The sequence below is a fragment of the Ictidomys tridecemlineatus genome, chromosome 11 (genome assembly GCF_052094955.1).
Source record: "Ictidomys tridecemlineatus isolate mIctTri1 chromosome 11, mIctTri1.hap1, whole genome shotgun sequence".
Classification (NCBI taxonomy): domain Eukaryota; kingdom Metazoa; phylum Chordata; class Mammalia; order Rodentia; family Sciuridae; genus Ictidomys; species Ictidomys tridecemlineatus.
Window position 1 is genome coordinate 124995841 of NC_135487.1, and position 23272 is coordinate 125019112.

Here is a 23272-nt window from a genome sequence, read left to right on the forward strand (position 1 = left end):
TATCTTTCATATCTTTGGCAATAGTATATTTCTTAATGAGTTTTTGCAGTGTTGACTTGGCATTTTGAGGAGATCACATGTATTGCGTGAATCCGCCTGCCTTTTTAGCTACTCTACATGAGTGTCCCATGGATGGTTCAGGTTTAACTGATGCACTTTGACCTCTGTTCTTTTCCTCTTAAACTGTTGCTTACATAGTCTTCTGCACTCCAGGAAGGGCCAACCATGTCTTCCTAGTTTTTCTGACCAGAAACCTTGACACTGTCATTGATTCATCTTTCTCTCAGATGCCATGTCCTGTGTTTCTAAATTGTGTTGTCTCTAACTTTACAATGTCTGAAGTCTAATCTCCTGTCATGTTCCCAGCAACCAGTTCACCACATCACCATCATCCTGCATTGGATTAATTCAGCAGCCTTCTGTGTGGCCTCCCAGCCAATGCCCTTCCTGCCTGATCACAGCACAGTTGAGTTTTGAGTGAGTAGTGGACCAGCAGAAATCTAAGTCAGGGCATATCACCTTTCTGTTCAAATGTCCCCATTGTTACTTAAAAACAGCAGAGTCATATAAGGCTTCATCCTGTTACCTTTGCAGCCTCATCTCTTCCAACTATCCCCAACCCTTATTCCATTCTCCACGCTCTCCCTCTGTTCTTAAAACACAGCGGATTCACTTTCACCTCAAGGCCTTCACAGTGGCCTTTCCTGCTTCAGTGCATGATTCCCTTCTTGAGCCCCTCCTGTTCCTTGCTCAGGAATCAACCTTTTCAGTGATGCCTCCCTCTCTTCCTCTTTTAAGACTGCCATCCCTTCCCCCCTTTGTCTTTTCCTCTTCTGTTACATATTTTTTCTATAGCATTATCACTACTTTATATGCAAGAAATTCTCTTCCTCTTCCGTATAGGTTCCTTAAAAATACCATGTTCTGTAAAATCATAAAGTAAAATAGAACTTATGGGAAAAATCCTGTTGGAGCAGATCATATAAAATCTATGTAACTTTGCTATTAGGACACTAATAAAAAATAATACTCTTAGTAACTTTCTTCATTGGTTTTCTGTTTTGATATGGAGAGAAAAGCCTTCCAGGCATATTCACCTGTCCTTGAAGCTTCTCTCAATAGTGTAATGTAGTGGAAAAAAATGTGGTTCTTGATGTGCCTATACCAGTTACCTCATGTATTAAACAAAGAAGGTACATTTTTGGTTTTTAAAGTAGTTCTCTTGATGCTGCTGCTGCTGCTGTTTGTTTTCTTACATTTTAAGCCTCTTTAATAAACAATAAAGCTTGTTCATGATAATGTTGTAACATTAATATTCTGGGGGGACCATGTATAAATCAGTACTACTTCTGCATTACACCACTATCAATTTCCTATTTATCAATCACAGATTAAGTAATTTGTATAAAAAATAGAGGTTTTAACAAAATAGATTGTTCTGTATATTTTCTTTCTTTGTTTATTGTTTATCTCTCTTAATATCTTCCATGAAAGTGTATTTTTTTTTATTGTTTTGTTTTTACATTCACATCTGTATTCCCATCTCATAGAAGTCCAAGTAGGTATTTAATAAATGTTTGTTGAATGAACAAATAAATAATCAAATCAATATTTAGACTTCTCTAGAAATTTGAAGTAATTGAAAATAGGAACACCTGTTTTTCTTTAAATTGAACAACTTCTTTGGCTTAATAGTTATTGACATTTAAGACTGTGGCCTGATTTATGTGTGTTATTTAGAAAGCCAAAAGTAAATGCGTTCTGGATGAAGTTCAAGATTCAGCCTTCTGCAGGAAGATGCAGTTTCATTCTGTGGCAGAGTGTTTTAATAGAAGCCAGTTAGCATATTGTGCTTTTTTACAAGGCACAGTCATGAGCATTTTGTTCATATAAACTGGTTTAATCCCAGGACATCTCAAGAGTAGCAGTTCTCAGAATGTGATCTGAGGACCCCTGACAGCCCCAAGACCCTTTGCCAGTAGAGTCTATCAGGACAAAAGCATTTTATAATAATACAGAGATTTTTTCCCTGTGTTGAGATTTTATTGATGATGCAAAACTTCTGGCACATGAGCAGGTATATCAACAGTGATGCCAAACTCTAATAGTTGGCATGTGTTTCTTTCTGATTAAAAAAAATTCAGTTCCCTTAATATTCTTGGGAAAGTATTAAAAATCATTAATTGTGCTAAATTTTGAACTTAATGAATGTCCAAATGCGAACCACATATAAAATCCTTCTGCTGAGTGCACAAGCAGGATGGTCACTTCCAGGCAAAGTCCTTGTGAGGATGTATGAGCTGGCAGCCCATCTCGCCTCTTTGTTCTTGGTCCTCTGTTTTTACCTGAGTTTATGACTGACAAACTATAATTATTTAGTATTGGATATTTGGCAGCATTTTCTTGAAAGTGAACAAAATAATTCTATTCTATTTTTAAAACAGTATTTGTGGCTAATGATAAAAATTGTGGTCATAAATAAAAAATAGAGTTTTGGAAATCTTTATATATGCCTCTATAAACTTGACATTTCCCATTATTTAAAGGACTTGTCTCATGCTATATTAACATGTGACTTTGTGTGTGTGTGTGTGTGTGTAATGAAATGTGTCAACATTTGGAAGATCTGCAAAACTCAATGACTCAACAAAGTCGAGTGTGTAAAAGATCCAAAGTACAAGATAGACCAAATAATTTTAATATAACAGAGTACCAAAATTTTATTGATACAGTTTAAGATTCCATATTACTACTTATCTTTATGAAACTGACACTTTTTCAGTTGTGTATCAACAAAAATATTCTCAATTATTTGAATAGACTATTAAATTACTTCTCATGCTTTCTAACTACATATCTAAAAGTCTGTATGTTATTATTGTCCTTCAAGTGAAACAACATACTACCAAGACTAAATGGAGAAGTTCATGTGAGAATCTCTTTTCTACTTTTTACAAAGATAGAAACTGAAAAAATGTGGAAGAATTCTTCTGTTAAGATATTTTTTGTTTTGTATTAGATAATACATTTTCATAAATATATCTTTTGTGTTAATATAATGACTTTATGTGAGGCAAGTGCTTTGCCACTGAGCCCAGTAAAATTAATAAATAAATATTTTGAAAAGTTTATAGTTTTACCTTTTAACATGACAAATATGGAAATAGGAATTTAGGAGTCCTCTATGGTTTTTGTTTGTTTGTTTTATAAAAGTGGCAAAGTGGTCTATAGGCCAAGAATTTTGGGTGCTGTTGTCTTGAGGAGGTTGTTTTTATTGTTTTGCTGACCTAGAAACCCAGGATGACAAAGCGAGGGAGAGGCAAGAGCCTGCAACCCAGGCCAGAGTTCTTGCTCTGAGCTGCCATCATGGAGGAGCTCCTCCTTGAGGATCTCTTATGGATTGTAACTTTGCTAAAATCAATAGGCTCTGTCTGATTGAACTGAGATATTCTTAGGAATTTCTTTCACATGCAATTTTTTTGGTCTGAGGAAATCTTTTAGTTATCTCTTTTGAGTTTCTATGTCAGTAAATATGTGCCATAAACTCATTATTAGCAAACATCTAAGCAGGGAAAGATAATCATATTTAAGTTTCTTGTCTTGGATCTTTTGACTTTTTATCTAATAGGAACTGGATTTTTAGGATTATTTGAAAGAAATATTGTATTGTGTTCAAGAATGTTGGTTATTTCTGGTAACTTTCCTCTTATTTTTTGGGTCACAGTTTTTCTCCTTACAAACCATAAAAATGACAATTTAGTATACTTTTACTTAGAAGTAAAATATGAGAGCTGGAAGCTTATTTCAGTTGGAGATATAGGGAATTGCTTTTATCCCACTGTCTCTTCCTATTATTAATTTATATGTTGAAATAGATTAGCCCAGTGCAGGATCAAATCAGGACATAAATACAACCATTTTCTTTCTACCATCACCTTAACTGTACTTAAATATCACTGAAAGCTTGAATGGCTTATTAAGGAAAAATATTAGAAGGTAGGTTTACCCTATGAGTTGCCTTAAATATGTTGTTAATCCACATCCATTTCAGAGAAAACAGAGACAATCAGAGACAAAGACAAACAGAGACTTCCATATTGACTGAACCCCAGCAAACTGTTCACAATACTGTTTAATGGAAATCTTAGGAGGAATCCTTTTGCTTTCTCTGTCTTCACACACGCAGACTGAAATATTATGGGGATAACACAAACCAACTACTTGGAGAAAATTCTATCCTCATTAGCTAAACTTCTAAGTAAAAAGTGATGACTTTGTGGTGAGACCTTGGAATATGCTGTGCAAATTTTTGATCTGCTTTGTCCCTTCTGATTAGGGTACCCTCCAGAAAACAGGAACAGAAACCAGGAGGATAGTCAAGTCTGCCTCTTACTTGGTCTAAGAGTGTGCTCAGTCATCCTGATGCCTAAGTCCCTAGACTCTGTCCCAACCAAGGGTTACAGTCACTGTGGCCCCCCGGTAAGCCACTCTTTGTCTTCAGTGTGACCTCCATGTCTCTACAAGGTACAGGAGTTCTCTATAGGAGTCCTTAGCGCCATAGCTAGAGCAGGCATGAGCAGCAGGCCAATTGGTTTTCAGCTGCTTCTTAGTTGGGATTTATGAGCATTTGTCTGGAAAAAAAAATCTCATTTATAAGGAATGATGGTACAGGGGGCAGCTCTTTAACAAGCTACACAAAGTTACTATGTAGCAGAAGCAGCTCTTAAGGATGCCTCTGGGCCTTTTGTTTCTGTAACACCTTGGAACCTCAGCCTTCTGTGGGTGAATCTGTCACTTGCTGTAGGCTCCTTTGGAGCTTACGCCCATCCACTTCTGCCCTGGCTGAGATGTGGGGACTTTATCCTCAGGGAGGTCATCATCCATGAACCCCATCAAGGGCCTTCTCACAACACTGACTTCATACCTCTGTCCCCTCTGCTCATGGTATTTTTCTTGGCTTATTTACAAGTCTCATTTCCTAGACTATGAGCTCATTGGGTAGGGCCAGCTGTAATCCCCAGTGCCCTGTGGCCAGGAAATGCTCAGGGAATGCTGGAGCATGACAAATGCTTGAGGAATGACAAAGTGCCTCAGTTTGTAAAGGAGCAACAGCTAGTACTGGTGTCTGAGTTAGGCCTCCTTGTCTGTGCAAAGGCCTGCAGAACTGGGGAGGCAGGGGGGCTCTTCTCACGTTGTTCAGAGGTCCTGCATGGTGCTGAACTAGGGAACATGTGGGTGCGACCTGACTTAGGTAAACTTCTAGTCCTATCCCATCAGAAATGTTTGAGTGTGATAGGGCAATAGTTGAAAAAACACCTTTTTCTTGTAAGTTATAGTCATCATAATAGTTTCATTTTTTGGTTGTGTTTGAAATCAGATACACATTTGTTCAATTGTAGATACCTTTCACCTAGAATTCTGATACTTATTTTACCAGGTAATACTATATAAAGTGACATATAGAGAAGATGGGTCCTTTTTGTTTGTTTGAACCACAGATTATGATAGAATTTTTTATTATATTTGAAAATCTACCACTGGAAATATTAATAAATATTTCTGATAAGTTTAGGTAATGAAGACTAGAATTTAGCTATGATGATAGAACCAGCTCTTTACTGGAAGGGTAATTAGCTAGTGTGGGAATTATTATCTACTATTGATTTACCCTCGCTTCCCCTCCCACCCTCATTTTACCTTTAACTTCCCAAAGGTTTAAATGATGGTCATAGAAAATGCAGCTTGAATTGCCTTATGCTAAAGCATTTAGGAGACTTTGACTTGAAACAGTAGGGTCCTCTTAAGAGCACCATAGGGTGACATTTTCATATCTGCAGTTTTAATCATAGTAGAACGTATCAAGTAATATTTTTACCTCAGAAGTGCATTTTAAATACATAATTATTTTCTTTAAAAAGATTAATATTACTAATATGAGAAAAGCATATCATACCATGAGATTAAATTCTTGGCTTCAATAGGTGTACGTAATGAACTGCCAGCAGCTGAAATTGGAATGACTACATTTACCAGAAGAGGATCTTCTACCCATATTTTTTAGAGTAGTTGTTCACAAATAATTCTTTATGCCCTGTGCTTTTGTTTTTCACTGGAATTTGAAAAGTAGAACTTTGTGTTAGTGGCAAATTATAAGTTTGGGGCATGAAAATGTTTGAATTTGATATAAAAGAAGTTTTGAAAAGAAGATTAGTGGTTTAAACTAAAGGATTAGTCGCCCTGGGAAATTTAGCTGTGGCAAAAGCAGAGTTTGGTAATAAAAGGTCCTGCTCCAGCTGATTGCCCATTCATGCTGCGACTCCCCGCTGGACTCACACCTGATTGATGGTCTGATTGCAGGGGCTCAGTAGATTTTCTCCTCACGTCACCAGAACATGTGGTTTTATCTAATTCATACCTCCTCGTTTGTGATTCCGTGGATTCCTTTGCTAAGTGGAGGTTGATTATTATTTCTTTATTCATTATCACTTGAAAAGAAAGGAGAAAAGGGCAAGTTACTAAGTAGAAGACGATTAACTTGGTTGACTCTCCCATTGGCAGAGTCACACAAATAGCTTGAAGTTTCACATTTTGAGTACCTAATAGATGATTCCTGTCCATCTGATCATTAAGGGGTTTCAAAAGATTATCAACTTTCCCTCATACTGAAGACAATTAAGGTCCACAGGACATTTCCCCTTCTCATAAGGGTGCTGAACCAAAGCACAAGGCTCAGTTTCAACTTCTCACGCTCCTCTGCTCCCCATGGAAACTATTTCTACTGTGGTGCATGGGTCATGGTTCCTTTATAGATGAGAAGATTATCTTTGCATTGGCAGGTAAAGTTAAATCCATTTATATGATATCCGAAAACCTTGAAAGTCCATTTATGGAAGTGACTTTGACATCATAAAATGTTGTCTTGAAAGAACATTAACTCTGTTCCTCTCCTTTGGATGGACCTTAAATCTATGTTATCCAGACAAATGAGACTCTCTTTCATAAATGATTTATGTTCTTTTTAAAAGTATAAAAATAGAAATTTCACAGTTTTTCTTGGTAATTCATTCTAGGACCTAAGAATGTTCATTGTTAGAATTTGTAAGTGTGCATAATCTCTTATATGTTTTCTCTGAGGGGGGGTGTGATCTATTAGTTATTATTTAAAACATATACACGCCTACTTCTCAAAGAGCATTAAGTGCACCATTGGCTTTTTTCCCAGGTCAAAGTTTGATAAGTTTACCTCAGAGGTAATTCAATCATTTTTCTGCTTTATGGATCTTTTCAAGCTTTTCTCTATCCCATTTAAAGTATAGAAAGAACACATGCTTTTGTGGGGGTTCGTGCACACCTGAATACTAATCTGCCCTTTTCTTTCTCTTCCCAAAGCTTTGTATTTTGTTACCTTTATGTACTCTTTAAATTTGAAGATCTCTGCATATTTTTCAGTGATACATAATGCTGGGCTCAGAAGATTATTATTTTCATATTGGCTAATCTATGTTAAAATATTTGTGGTAATAATTTTAATTTAGAAGTTTAAAACTCCAGAACATTGACATATTTGCCCTTCCTTCTTATAGTAAATATCAGCATATATGCTAACCATAATCCTATCATCACTTAGACTACAAAAATATTTGTTGCAAATTGTAGGAAAACTGTTCTTTGTGAAAAAAAGTTTTTCTGTTAGATCACAGTACCAAGCATGATAATTTGTACATTTGTATAGGCATGTTTGGTTAACTATGAGTTCTTTGAAGAATTGAGCTGTGGCATGATTTAAGTTCAAAACCATTATTGTATAATGTATTAAATTGATCATGCAGTGTCAACTGTAAAACAAAATTCAAATTCTTGAGCTTCTATCTTTAAGTTTTTCCTTTCAAAAGATGTATTTTTTATGACTCATGCATGTAGGACACTGGAACCATATGAAGTGGCATTTCTTTTTCTATTGTTAAAGAGAGTGCAAATGGCAAGACATTAATAAAGCCTGCAGCTCAGTAAATCCCAAGGTATCAAAGCTATATCCATTGCAATTCAGCTTTATTACACTCTTTGGGTCATAAGAGTGGATGATTTTAGTTGAAGTACACAGCAAAAAATGGAAATTGGACACACTATTGACAATCAAAACCTAGAAATACACTTGAAATGCATCTTAGACCACATCATATGCAACAGAAGCAGGTGTAACTCTTGCAATAGGACCTGGATCATTGGCTCCTCCTGACTTTGACATGTTTTGTTATAGCACTTAACACTTGACTGTTTATATTCCTGTGTCATCAGACGTAGACCATAATCTCTTAAGGGACAGTTGCCATGTCTTATTCTCTTTATATTTCCAATGCTGATTACAGAGTCTGTCATATAGAATCACTGTCTGTTTATGGACCAGAAAATTATACAGGCCAGAAACTTAAGAATCCCTCTGGACAAGCTATGTCATCTTCACTTTCATATCCAATCCATCATTGAATCCACTTAGTATGTTAAAACCACCCATTTCTCTCCATCTCTTCCACCACAATTCCTACTACTATCTTTGCCCAACCTACCATTTGTCCCCTCTTAGAGCATTTTACCTGGATTCCTGTGGTGGTCTTCCAAATCATCTCCCACTACTCCAGTCCTTCTTTAGCTCTTTTCTCTGCAGTGCAACCAGAATGATTTTTTTTTACTACACAACCTTTTCAAAGGCTTCCCGCAGTTCTTTGGTAGTAATAGCTTTTTTTGACTAAGATGTATAAACAGGATAATCATATCATCTGTCACTAAAATGAGAATACTTTTATTGTGAAGTGGACATCACTGATATGCATGCAGGATGGCATGTGCTTGCCTTGCCTATAGGGCCTAACACACCCTCCTTCCATTTACTCTTTGCCCCTGCAATAAGGGCTATTTTTCATTCTTTTGTACTTTTCAAAGTTATTCACCATGTTTCTTCTTACCAATGGGCCCCTTGTATTTACTGTTGCTGGAGTATTTGACCTCTGATCCTTTAGCTCTCAATTCCTGCATTCAATCTCATTGACCAGTTTAAGTCACCTTACTATATGTTCTGACCACACAGTTCCAATTTACCATTTATTTATTTGAGTGAACAAATTAATAAATACTAGTAAGTGGTCGATCCTACCAGTGTATCAATTATGTATAGTTGGTCAACACAAAGACAAATTATATAATCATACCTAAGTTTGTACTGGGGATTGGTTCCAGGCCCCACTGTGTATATCCAAATCCACAGATGCTCACATCCCATAGATTATAAATGGTGTAGTATATATATGCATATAACACATATACTCCTATACATTTTAAATCATCTCTAGATGATGTGTAACTCTTAATATAGTGCAAAAGCTAGACAAATAGTTAATTAGTTAATTCCCTACTATGTAGGGAATAATGACAAGAAGAAAAAAGGTCTTGTACAGGAAAGTTTATTTTCTGAATACTTTTTACCTGCTATTGATTGAATTTGCAGAGGTAGAACCTGTGTAAAGGGAATGCTGGTAATATATTTACATTGTATATATTTAGTATTAGTGTATATACAAAAGTTTCATGTGTAACTACACTTTATGTGCAATTTTAGTACTGTTATTTTATTTGATGTTTAATTTGTTAAAGAAATAGTAATTTAATTTAAAAGTCCAGCCAAATAAGTCCATAAACTAACTTATCAAAACTTTGAAGTTAGATATGGATTGAGAAGAAAATTCCTGCTTTTGAGAAATTTGTAACATTTTGATTCATATGTATAGAATGGTTGAGTTCAAGATCTGTATTTATATAATGACAACCATTTATTGCTGGGTCATTCTTGAGCAGTTTACTTAAATTCTTTGTGCTTCTGTTTACTGCTCTGTAAAATAGATATGAAAATGATACCTATTTCATAGGGTTTTTGAAAAGTAAATAAGTTTATATAAAACACTTAGGACAATTTCTAATACATGTTAATTACTCAATAAATGTAAGCTATTTCTTATATTTTTTCTTAACTGCGATTATATTTATTCACTCTACAAATTTATTATCTAGTCTTATTTTCTGGCATTGTAATGGATACTGGGAATTCAGAAATGATTAAGAAAGGAAGTGTACTAAGGCATAATCTATAAATAATTTGAAACTCTGATACAAATATTGTGATTGCAATAAATGTAATGACTTAAGATATACTGGTGGGGAGGAGCCTTAGTTAACTCAGCCTGCACAGAGTATCCCAGGTAAGGGAAGGAGAAATGCAGGCCGTCGGGGTGGGGGGGATCTTTGCCCTGGTGAAATGTAAAAGCAGACAAGTCTGCATGGAGCAGAGAGGGCCGGAGGCCTGAAAGATAGACTGGAAGTAGTGGATTCTGACTGCATGGTGGATCTTACGGGATTTTAGTAGAAACATGAGAGGTCACCTAATTCTGTTTATTTTATGGATGAAGAAAGAAACAAGTTCACCTGTCCTGATCAGGGTCATATATCTAAGTAGGGATGGAACTAGATGTAGAAGCCACATGCCCTGCATTCGTTTAAAAAAACAAACAAAAAACCACTGATACAAAACCATATATGCAATGAAAGCATAAAGCATGTGGAGAATTCTGTGAATTTCCACAAAATAGATAAGTCTATGTCACATGTTCTCCAAAGCCCTTCTTCATCACTTCTCTATCATCCATAGGTAATACTTACCCTGCTAACACCTTAAGAGTAGTTTTGCCTGGTTCTGAACAAAAGCTTGCAAATCGAAGCATGTACTCCACCTTTAATTCCATCCATCTGGGTTCTATCATTTTGCATTTTAGCTATGAAATTCATCCATGGTACCATGTGTAAAACAGTTGTGACATTCTTATTGCTGTGTAATATCTCATTGTGTAACTATACCAACAGTTTCTTCCTTTATATCTCCTTAAAAGTCACTGAGAGACTCTGTGTGTGTGTGTGTGTGTGTGTGTGTGTGTGTGTGTATGAGACAAGAGAGAGAGCGCTAGACTATGAGTCATGTCATTTGTGTATGTATGTTAATCTTACTTATCCTTGTCACTTTTTAAAAATCTATTGAAGCCTATGTGAAGAAATTTCTCTATCATAGCCTTGATTGTCACTTTGAACACCCTTGATTGTTACTTTGAAAATAGATTGCCTAGTTAAAACCAAAGACCTGTACGAGCAGGGATTGCCTGATATGTCCCTTTGATAAGCTAATATTAATCATAAGTAGAAAAAAACTTTAGATGAACCTGTCATATGCTTTCAAATAGTGGTACCATTGAGTTTTTGGCCTTGTGAAATATCGTCTGGGCTGTTGCATATTTCTGGCAGATCTAGGACTATTTGCTACTTAAATGGGCCAAACATCCATTATTTCTTCTCTTTAACCCATTTTTTCCCATTATCCTAGATGAGGGACACCTAAAAATAACTTAGGCGTATCATTCTCATTGCTGTGTAATATCTCATTGTGTGACTATACCACAAGTTTCCTCCTTTATATCTCCTTAAAAGTCACTGAGAGACTGTGTGTTATTATGAGATTCTAATGTTCTTAAAGGTCTGTTCTTTTGAGAAAAGCAAAAGGTGAAATTAAAACATTTGGAAAAAAACATATGAAAATATGCATAAACAATATATAAGCTCTCCATTATTATTTCCAATCCACTTTAATGTACCTGTGTCAGTTTTGTTGACAGATTCAGAGTTGAAAGCTTAAGGTTAAATTCTGTTTACATAATTGATTATTGTTTATTCAGTGTTTTTCTTTCTCTCTCTCTCCCCTTTTAAATCTCAGATGATGTTGCACCATATTTTAAAACAGAGCCAGGCCTACCACAGATGCACCTGGAAGGGAATCGCCTTGTCCTCACTTGCCTTGCAGAAGGGAGCTGGCCTTTGGAATTCAAGTGGATGCACAATGACAGTGAGCTCACCACCTACAGCAGCGAATATAAGTAATTGATTGATTGCAAATAAGATTCCATTTCAGGTTTATGTGTTTAGGATACTTGCTTTATTGGTCATAATAGCACAAGGGGTGAAATTTTTGGCTTGGATTTCTAATGCATTAAGGATTAGAGGACTAGATTTGAACATGTAATTAGAATGTGATTTACTATTTGATATAGATTGTATTTTCGTGTAGAAGTCTGTCATTATCTTTCTAAGAGTAAGCCCATTAGCGAAACTGCTACACAAAATCTAGTGTAGTTATAGAGAATTCACATAATGCTTTAGCATGATAAATTTACTTTTCTGTGGCAGTGTCTCCACCCTGAAATATTATTCCTATCTAACAGGCTGTACATGTTTAAATAGTAACTTTTAGGTTGGAATAGTAACTTTTAGATTGGTAGTTTTCTGGAACTCTGAGCAGTCAAAAAAAACATTCCTAGTTGTATTTTTGAGTTGGGATAGGAAGGAGCACCACTTGGGGGAAGAGGTCAAGGGGAGAGCTGGAGTTGAGGATAAGCATGAAGTGCTACTCTACCCAGGAAGCAGCCCAGCACTGTCTTTTAAGGCTCAGTTTCTTCTCCTAGGAACTGAGAGCTCCTTTGCTTGTGCTGTTTCACCTACATTTCTCTATCGGGGCTATTAGGCTGCTGCTGCAGCTCTGAGTAAGTCAGAGAGCTAGTGGTGCCTGCAGAGCCCAAGAGGCTCCAAAATAAACAGAAGTCAGAAATGCCCTAGTCTCTCATAAGTGGATTAAGAAGGAATGAACTGTATGGGTGGCCGCCAACTCACCACAGGGAATAGCCCAGTCCTCTTCTACTTCAGACGATGTACCTTGGTGGCCTGTGCAGAATGTGTTTTAAACACCACACACATGCACTTTATTGATTGCCAGCAGTGAGTGTTCCTGTGAAACCACTGCTTAAAAAAAAAAAAGAAAAAAATATATATATATATATTGCCCTATATATTTATTTTTATGTGATGTTGAGGATTGAACTCAGGGCCTCATACATGCTAAATGAGCACTCTACTGCTAAGCCACAACCCTAGCCCCCAAACCCCTGCTTTTCTTTCTCCATAGAACAGTCAGCAGAGGACAGGCCACCTGGGCTTAGCCCAGCACAGAAGCAATGACCATGTGGTACTAGCCCATAACTCTTATTTTTGTCATTGCCCTCTGGCCCTCTTAGCCTTATCACCCCACACTTGATTTGCTTGTTTCCATGGTCTGCTCACTCTTTATAGACATATGAATTTGTCACCTCCTCTTAAATTATTAGGCCTACTGTTTTTAAAAGTTATGTGCTTTAGGGGGAGCAGTTTATCATCATTTTTCATTAATTTATCATGAATTATCATTGCACACTGAAATCAAGTATCCCTAGGTTAGAATTCACTCCACTACCTGTTAGTATTAGCATTGTGGCCTTGGACAGCCACCTGTGCTCCTATTATAAGGATCTCTAAGATGGAGCCAGTGACAACTCACTTGGATTATTGTAAGCATTGGAAGGTTCTAATGTATATAAAACAGCATATTTTCTGGCACACAAGTAATCTAGGCAACATTCTACAGTATAATGTGACATTATGAGGCTTGGTTTGTTAATAGGGGTATAAAAGCAAAAATAAAATAGAAAACTTAGAAATGAGATCCATGTGTAAGTAATGGACTTGAACAGCAAGTGATTTGAGTTCAAGTATTTGCTACTCAATTTGCTGTCTCTGTGACTTTAGAGAAGTTAACCATTTTGATCTTATTTTTCTTATATGTAAAATGAGTATAATAAAACATCCATCACAGGATTCTCATGAAAATTAAATGACAAAATGTTCCATGTGCCCTAGGAAGAAAGGAATAATGTTTCAAAGGAACCCAGATTGTTCTTCCTAGTTAAAAAAATAACAATAATAATAATGTTGTGGCCGGGTACTGTCGCCTATGCCTATAATCCCAGCAACTCGGGAGGCTGAGGCAGAAGGATTGTTTAGGGACAGCCTGGGCAATTTAGTGAGACTCTTTGTCAAAATAAAAAGGGCTGAGAATGAAGTCAGTGGTAGAGTACTCCTAGGTTCAATCCCAAATACCACAAAAAGCAAGAAAAGTAGTGAGATACACACACACACACACACACACACACACACACACACACACAATCTGTAACAGTGGTTCTCAAAGTTGGGTACATGTTATGAATTGTGGGAAAGAAATTTTTGGTCTAGGCCTTCAGTTTCCTTTTTTTAAAAAATTTATTTATTTACTCTTAATTTATTATACATGACAACAAAATGCATTTCAACTGATAGTACACATATAAAGCACAATTTTTCACGTCTCTGATTGTTCACAAAGTAGAGTCACACCATTTGTGTCTTCATACATGTACTTAGTGTAATGATGTCCATCTCATTGCATCGTCTTTCCTACCCCCATATCCTCTCCCTTCCTCTCCCTCCCCTTTGCCCTATCTAAAGTTCCTCCATGCCTCCCATGATCCCCTCCATCCCCATTATGGATCAGCATCCATATATCAGAGAAAACATTTGGCCTTTGGTTTTGGGGGATTGGCCAATTGTAGTTTTGATTGGCATTTCTATAATTGCTAGAGATATTAAACATTTTTTTATATTTATTGACTAATTATTGTATATCATCTTCTGAGAAGTCTCTTTTCAGTTCCTTGGCCCATTTACTGATTGGGTTGTTTGGTTTTTTGGTGTTAAGTTTTTTGAATTCTTTATATATCCTAGAGAGTAGTGGTCTATCTGACGTGCATGTAGCAAAAATTTGCTCCCATTCTGTAGGCTCCCGTTCTGAAGGTTCTCTAAACAATCACCTTACTGTTTGTTTCTTTTGCTGAGAAGGTTTTCAGTTTGAATCCATCCCATTTATTGATTCTTGATTTTATTTCATGTGCTTTAGGAGTTTTGTTAAGGAAGTCGGGGTCTAATATGACATGATGAAAATTTGGGCCTACTTAATTTTTCTTTTAGGTGCAAGGTCTCTGGTTTAATTCCTATGTCCTTGATCTACTTTGAGTTGAGTTTTGTGCATGGTGAGACATAGGGGTTTAATTTCATTTTGCTGCTTATGGATTTCCAGTTTTCCCAGCACCATTTGTTGAAAAGGCTATCTTTTCTCCAATTTGTTCGTGTTGCCTTTGTCAAGTATGAGATAAATGTGTTTATGTGGGTTTGTCTCTGTGTCCTCTATTCTGTACCGTTGGTCTACAGGTCTGTTTTGGTGCCAATACCATGCCAAGGTCTGGTATAGTGATGCTTCCTGCTTCACTCTTCTTGCTAAGAATTTCTTTGGCCATTCTGGGTCTCTTATTTTTTCCAGATGAATTTCATGACTGCTTTTTCTATTTCTATGAAAAATGTCATTGAGATTTTGATTGGGATTGCATTAAATCTGTATAGTGCTTTTGGTAGTCTGGTCATTTGGACAATATTAATTTTGCCTATTCAAGACCAAGAGTGATCTTTCCATCTTCTAAAGTTTACTTCACTTTCTTTCTTTGGCATTTTGTAATTTTCATTGTAGCGGTCTTTCACCTTTTTCATTAAATTGATTGGCAAGTATTTTATTAATTTTTTTGAGGCTATTGTAAATGGGGTGGTTTTCCTAGTTTCTCTTTCAGAGGACTTCTCACTGATGTACAGAAATGCGTTTGATTTATGGGTGTTGGTTTTATATCCTGCTACTTTGCTGAATTCATTTATTCTAGAAATTTTCAGTTAGAATTTTTTGGATCCTCTAAGTACAGAATCATGTCATCGGCAAATAGTGATAGTTTGAGTTCTTATTTTTCTCTCTGTATTCCTTTAATTTTTTTTTCTGATCGCTCTGGCTAGAGTTTCAAGAACTACGTTAAATAAAAGTGATGAAAGAGGGGCATCCATGTCTTGTTCCAGTTTTCAGAGGGAATGCTTTCAATTTTTTTCCATTTAGAATGATGTTAGCCTGGGGCTTAGCATGGATAGCTTTTACCATGTTGAGGTATGTTCCTCTTATCCCTCGTTTTTCTAGTATTTTGAACAAAAAGGGATGCTGTATTTTGTCAAATGCTTTTTCTGCATCTATTGAGATGATCATATGATTCTTATCTTTAAGTCTGTTCCTTAGTCTGGAACTAAGTGACCTAAGAACATGCCTTTTATACAGGCTCCTTGCCAGTTGTCTTTTCCTATCCTTGTATTTCTCCCACTTCACAGAGGAAAGGTGCACAGCTACACTAGGCGTCTTCCTGTGGGACTACACTTTAGGGATGTAAGACTGAAAAAGAAAAATATTGAAGTTCTATCTATTGGACTTTTTTTTACTGAACATGGATAAAGACAGATGTCAAATCACAATATTATTTGCGTTCTTCTGTATGTATTTGAAATTGTTGTGTAATAGTTTTATTTTGAAATCCCCAAATGAACAAGTGTGACATTGTTATATGCAACTTCTTAAACTTAGGATAGAACAGTTTTGGTGTTAACTTCAAAGTTATTGAGGTGTTTTGTTTTGCCTTCCTCCGTTCACTTGCAAATTTGCCTGTTCATTTGAAAAATGCCTTGATAGGCCACTACCAGACAATCTCTGCTGGTTATATTGAGAAAGAATGACGGAGTGACTCATTATGTATAGGCCATTGAAATGAGGTAAATGCTTTACTACATTTCACTGGAAACTTGTTACAAAGAAGGGGTTATTCTGGAGGAAGAATGGTTTGGGGTAGATGTGATGAATTACATTCTGTTCACTGAGGGCTTCAGGTACTCAGATGGGTTATCAGAAATCCATCATATTTTGTCATCATTTTTTCAAGATATAAAATCTGTCCAAAAATCTTATGCTATTTTTTCCAATGACTCTTTCATCTACTTTCTTCCAGTAAGCGTCTTCAGCTCTCATATGTTACCCTTTGTGACACCTTTCTAAATCTCAAATTGGGACATGTGGATTCTTTATGAAAGTGGTACCTGTTTCTTACCTGAAAGTGAGCCACTATTTTTCTTTCTTTGGTATCAGTTATGACAATGCTAATCTTATAAACAGCAAATAAATAGTTTCACCATTTCTAGCTTTGCTTAAAAATAGCATTTTCTTTGCTGTTTCAGTGCAGTTAAAATTTATGTTTCATATGAATATTCTGAATATAGGCACAAGTGACACTGGCAAATTGTTAGTAATTTCAATAGGTAAGCCAAGCTTGTATGAGTGTCTTAGGTATATTTGCATCTATTTTTTCCAGAAAATATTTACTGTGAATTACTTTCTACTTTGGAAAAATGCTATGCTTATATTTAATGTGTGTACTTGTGTATGCATGTGCAAATAATTTCTTAATGTTAGTGCAATATTAAGTTGTACAAAGAGGAATAATTGGATACTCTAAACCACTGAAAAATCTTACAATTTTCTTATAAGACCTATCGCTTTTTCAATTCACTCCAACAATAGAAATTTGATGTATCTTTATTTTTTCATTTCAGTAAGAATAGGAATGGTTAAAAGGAAAGCTATTTTCTTATGTTTTATAAAAAGGGGAAAAAATTCCAATATCAATAAAAATTATTAAATGCCTGCAAATAATTTTTATAAAAAATGAGTAGAACCAACATGAAGAAAAATTACACAAAGCCTCCCTGAGAGATAAAAAAGAGGATCCTAGTAGGAAACAAAGGCATTGTAAAAATGATATTTCCTTTGAAATTATTGTACACGTTTAACCTATTATCAGTAGGTCTCTTATTAAACCTACTACCTATATATATATATTTTGTGTGTATGTGTGTTGCTGGCAATTGAACCCAGGGCCTTGTGCATGCAAGGCAATCACTCTACCAACTGGAGCTATATCCCAGACCGCAGAATATTTTAATAAAAAATGCCAATGAGATTTTTTTTGGTAGATAGTTTGAGGAAATTGTTCTAAAGCTCATATAAAAATATAAGCATAAAAGAATACCAATAATCAATAAATGACCTAAGAAACTGAACAGACACTTCACAAAAGAAGAAATACGATTGATTAACAAATAAATGAAAAATTGTTTATCATCTTCAGCAATTAGAGAAATGCAAATCAAAACTATTCTAACTAAGAGTTCTTCTTAGTCCAGTCAGAATAGCAGTTACCAAGAATACAAGCAATAATAAATGTTGGCAAGGATACGGGGGAAAGGTACACACATACATTGCTTGTGAGACTGCAAATTGGTGCAACCACTATGGAAAGCAGTGTGAAGATTCCTCAGAAAACTTGGAATGGAACCACCATTTGACCCAGCTATCCCACTCCTTGGTTTATACCCAAAGGACTTAAATGTAACCCCAGCATATTACAGTGATATAGCTACAGCAATGTTTATAGCAGCTCAACTCACAATATCACAATAGCTAGCCTACAGAACCAACCCAGGTACCATTGGACAGATGAATGGATAAAGAAAATTATATATATAATATGTATTATATTATATATATATATATGCTTTTTTTGTATCTCAGAAATGTCTACTCTTACAGGTGACTGTGGAAAATGGAATATTATTATTCAGCCTAGAAAAAGATGGCATTTGCTAGTAAATGGATGCAGCTAGAGAATATCATTATAAGCGAAGTAAGCCAGTCCCCCAAAACCAAAGGTCAAATGTTTTCTCAGATATGCAGATGCTAAATCACAATAAGGAGTGAGGACTAGGGAAGAATAGAGTTACTTTAGGAAGATGGGAGTAAAGGGAGGGGAGGTGGCAAGGGGGTAGGAAGGATAGAAGAGTGAATCAGACATCATTACCATATGTACAAATATAACTATATGACTAGTGGGAATCTACATCATGTACAACTAACAGAATGAGAAATTATACTCCATATATGTATGATATATCAAAGTACATACTACTGTAATGTATAACTAATTAGAACAAATTTTAATAATATAAAAAGAATACCAACAACTTTTAAAACATTAGGTGAATAATGGAGAAGAATTCTGCTTTCTAGGCATGAGGACATTTTAGAATCCCACAAAACTAACAAGTTGGTAGTATGAAAATAAATATTCCACAGGAAATTTTAAGCCAGATCATGATTTACATGAAAATACATGTAATCAAATGAATGAGATGTGCCCCTAACATTCAAGCTAATTCGGGGCAGGGCAAAGAAACAAGGAGGAAAACCTACAAAGGCATGTATTATCAACATGGGGGTCATTGTAAGTGGCTGCAGCCCAGTCTCACTTGGAACTTCTCTGGAGCCTTATGAAATGTATCTCAGAAATGTCTACCCTTACAGGTGACTGTGGAAAATGTTTATCAGCTCCCATATTTGATAGGTAAATATTTCCCTATGGTCACTGGCCTTGATTTCTAACTAGCTCAAGCATTAGTACTCAATTAACATTCTGGATGTGGTACCAGAGAACCCCAGGAAACATGAGGCATGGGTGGAGACACTTTTGCTGCCAATTGCACTGGCATAAAGCCACTCCATACTACGTGGAACCGCTGACCATAGCAGTGGCTCAGACTGAAGGTATAGCCAAAAAGATAGCATTGAGACTGTTATTGAACCACTCAGTTCACCTGTACCTACTGTTAAAGAGTGTCCTCCAAGAGAATAATTAACTACAATTTGTACAAGGACTTCTTTTAAGAGAGTTAGTATAAAAAGCTATTTTTCTTATTTGGGGAAGTCTCGAGGCTCTATTTGATCCTATGTTTCGCCTTTCTCTCCATCTCATTCTGGGTATGCCTAACTCTCATCTAGAACTTCAGTTGGTCTAATTTGCTTACTGGTAGCTTGATCCAACCCTTTACCTCTGCTTTTATTTGCCTTGCTTTTGTTGGGTCATAGATCTTGTCATTTTAGATGATCTTACTGGCTCTAAGAGAAACCTCAGTGAATTCCCTCTTCTTCACCACCATATGGCACCAACCCTGCTTCTTAGGTAATTAGGTTAGTTGCCTCTATAAAAGTAGTAACTAATTTCTTGGAGTGCTATTGGCATGCAGAAAACAAAGTGACCAGGGTGAATTATATGGTAAGGTTCTCTGATTCCTTACTTTATTGCCAGTGGGAAACAGTTTCCTTAAGAATCAATACCTCTGATCCAAAAGAGCTTCAGATTGGGAAATGCAAATAGGTCCTGGGGATAGAGGCCAGTGAGATCTTGATCCCTTAGTTGTGATCAACGGGTTCAACACATATAACTTGGAGAATGGTGCCCGACACTACATAATGTTATTCCTAATTCCATGTTCTATTAGCATTGCTATTTTCAGTTGATGTTATAGATAGTGTGAGTAGTGGGTCCCCTGATCAAGCACCTCTTTTCACATCTCCTTTTCACATCTCCATCTGAGGCAGTGCTGTGCAGGCTACCAGGCTTATAAGATTAAGTGCTGTCTAAGTCCCCAGATGGTGTCAATGAGCCTGGAAGGCAGATCCACATCCAGAACAGATACCAAGTTTGATAGGAATGCATCACTTCATGCTTCTGTGTTGGAAGTGGCAGATATAATCATGTAGTCAAGTGACCACTTAGAAAAGGGTGCTGTAGCGAGGGCTCAGCATCAGTCTCAACTGTTGTCAGGTTTGACAGCTCACAGTGCAAATGCCAGACAAATGCCAGATTGGCTTTGATAAGGAGGAATCAGTTCTCTTGGACCTTTTCATGGCCTCAGGCCTTGCTAGTGTTGCTAATTTGCTCATGTAACACTTCAGTAGTTGTGAGGAAGTCTAGATTACTTCCACACTTGAGTCATCCTGTCTGGTGAATTGTTGAATACCATATTAAAGGTGGAAACTCTCTAGTATTATTAAAATATTCCATATTTTTTAACCATCTCCATTGATCTGTTGACATGTGACTACTTTCAGAATTTCCAATCTTCCTCCTCTTAAGCCTCTGTCCCATTAGCTAAGTATTTTCTGTTGCCCAGGTGTTTCTTTATATCAATTTTTAAGCCATTCCTTTTTCAAACATTCCTGTCAAAAGATGAGGACCCAAGTGTATTGCTGTACTCTCCCTTCTTGAGAGTATATTCCTTCACTGTGTTCCTTTTGGCCACCTGTAATACTGTGGTAGTGGCATCTCTGTTTTCAGCACTGAGGTGACATTGTATAAACCCAGGCCCAACTGTAACTGCTCCATCAACTGATGAGGCCTGAGTGTAGTTGAGAAAGTATCCTTACTCTTAAGATTACTTGGCTCTGATAATGATTTACTTCTAACCTTTACCTTAAGTTGTATGTTTTCCTAATATCCCTGATAGCACTCTTGGTTTATACTAAGCTCACTAGGGGTACTTTTCAGTGTATATAGTTCCCTGCTGCATAAGACATGATCCTCATGTTCTAGAACCTTAAGGATCTGTGCACAACTCTCCTGTGAGGTTACTAGAAACTCCCCACAGCATCTTTGTTTATAACAAATATCTCTGGTAATGTCTGATAGGATGTGATATGTGTCTTAACTGGAAGGGTTACTTTAGAAATGCTGTTTAATCCTGATGCTTAGTCATCTCTCATTCTGGACTCCACTAAACCTAGCAGCCTGGGATAAGATGGGCTAACAGGGATTAGATTTACCTAAATCAGTGATAAAGCTCAATCATAGATATGCAAGAATGGTTTGTAAGACACTGAATATCATTCAGTGAAAGATGTTGGTCCCTGAGAGGTGAAATACAAACAAGATGAGCTCTGTAATTGCCCTCATCTTGCTGCTTTGAAAGAATTTCCAGGCCATGACTTGAAAAAGGGAACACAGGTGGAGGACTTACAGAGTTGAAGACATCTGAGAATTTGGAGACATTTATCAAGTTAAAATTTCCAGCATGGCGTACAAGAAAGGAAGAGCTACCTGGAAAAGACTCTGGAAGCCTGCAGATAGTCCCCTGGAGTATTCAACAGAGCCTTCCTCATCACTTCTGTTGAGTCAACTGTATGAGCCCAAGGAAAGAGTTGCCTCAGAAGAGTAGCTCCCATGCTTGTCCAAGAATGGATAGAGGGCCTGTCCTCACCAGCTAAAGTGAAAAGCTGCCAAACTCTCAGGACTATGAATAGAGTAGACAGATTGTCTTGAGTCTATGGAGGGTAAATATTAGTCCTAAAGAAATTACTGCTCTAGTCTTACCTAGCAAGTCTTAGAAAACAAGACCAAAGTATCACATTGCTTTCAAGTATCTTTAGAGTATCAGAGAACAAAACTCAGGAACGTTTATAGGAAATGCAAAAATATCTAATACTCAACAAGGTAAAATTCACAATGTCTATAGTCTAATCAAAGATTATAAGACTTGTAAAGAATCAGGAAAGCATGACTCATAAAGAAGAGGAAAATTAATAGATTGAAACCAGGCTGGACTGACCCAAATATTAGAATTGGAGAAAGGCAATGATATCATATGACTGTATTTTATATTGTTAGATTTGGATCTGGAATATCCCCCCAAAGGCTCATTATTAAATGCTTGGTTTCCACTGCAGCAATATTCAGAGGTAGAACTTGTGACAAATGATCGGATCATAAGGGCTTTGACTTCATCAGTGGATTATGCCATTGATAAATTCATAATCTGAGTGGACTACTGGGAGATGGTGGAAACTATAGAACCTAGTTGGAGAGGTATGCCCTTGAGTACTCTTGTCTTGTCCCTAGACTTTTCATATCTCTCTCTCTCTCTCTCTCTCTCTCTCTCTCTCTCTCTCTCTCTCTCTCTCTCTCTCTCTCTCTCTCTCTCATTGCTGGCTGTCATACATTGGGCATCTTTCCTCTGCCACACCCTTCCATCATCATGTTCTGACTTACTTAAGACCCAGAACAACGGAGCTAGTTGACCATGGACTGAAACCTCTGAAACCATGAGCCAAAATAAATCACCACTCATTTTAAGTTTTTTTATTATCAGGTGTTTTGCCACTGTGATACAACTAACACACATACATTCTAAGTAGAGACATGAAAGATATCTAAAAGACATAAACCAGACTTCTAAAGATGAAAACTATAATGTCTGAGATGAAGCAAAACGTGGACAGGACTGTCAGAGATTAGGCATTGCAGAAGGAAATATTAATACACTTAAGGATTTAGTAATAGAACTGTCCAAAATAAAAGGCATAAGAAAAAAACTCCCACAATGAAAGAACATTAGTGAGTTATTAGAAAACTTCAGATAGTATTGTATGTGTAATTGGAATTCCTAAAGGAAAGATGGGGAAGAAAAATACTTAAAGAAACTAATACTAAAAGTTTTCCAAATTTGTTGAAAACTACTAAGTCACAACAACCACAAACTGGAG

The 23272-nt window shown here is 36.5% G+C and overlaps 2 protein-coding genes across 5 annotated transcripts in view; both read left to right on the forward strand.

Moving 5' to 3' along the window:
- LOC144368757 (Fc receptor-like protein 3) overlaps nucleotides 1-23272 on the forward strand; it is a 611935-nt gene that overhangs the window by 161706 nt on the left and 426957 nt on the right.
- LOC144368452 (protein sidekick-1-like) overlaps nucleotides 1-23272 on the forward strand; it is a 270988-nt gene that overhangs the window by 61805 nt on the left and 185911 nt on the right. For all 4 annotated transcript variants that reach the window (XM_078027329.1, XM_078027328.1, XM_078027327.1 and 1 more), the window contains exon 2: nucleotides 11804-11963. In XM_078027329.1, the coding sequence (XP_077883455.1) occupies nucleotides 11848-11963 (116 nt within the window). In that variant the 5' untranslated portion in view covers nucleotides 11804-11847. The remainder of the gene's footprint in view (nucleotides 1-11803; nucleotides 11964-23272) is intronic.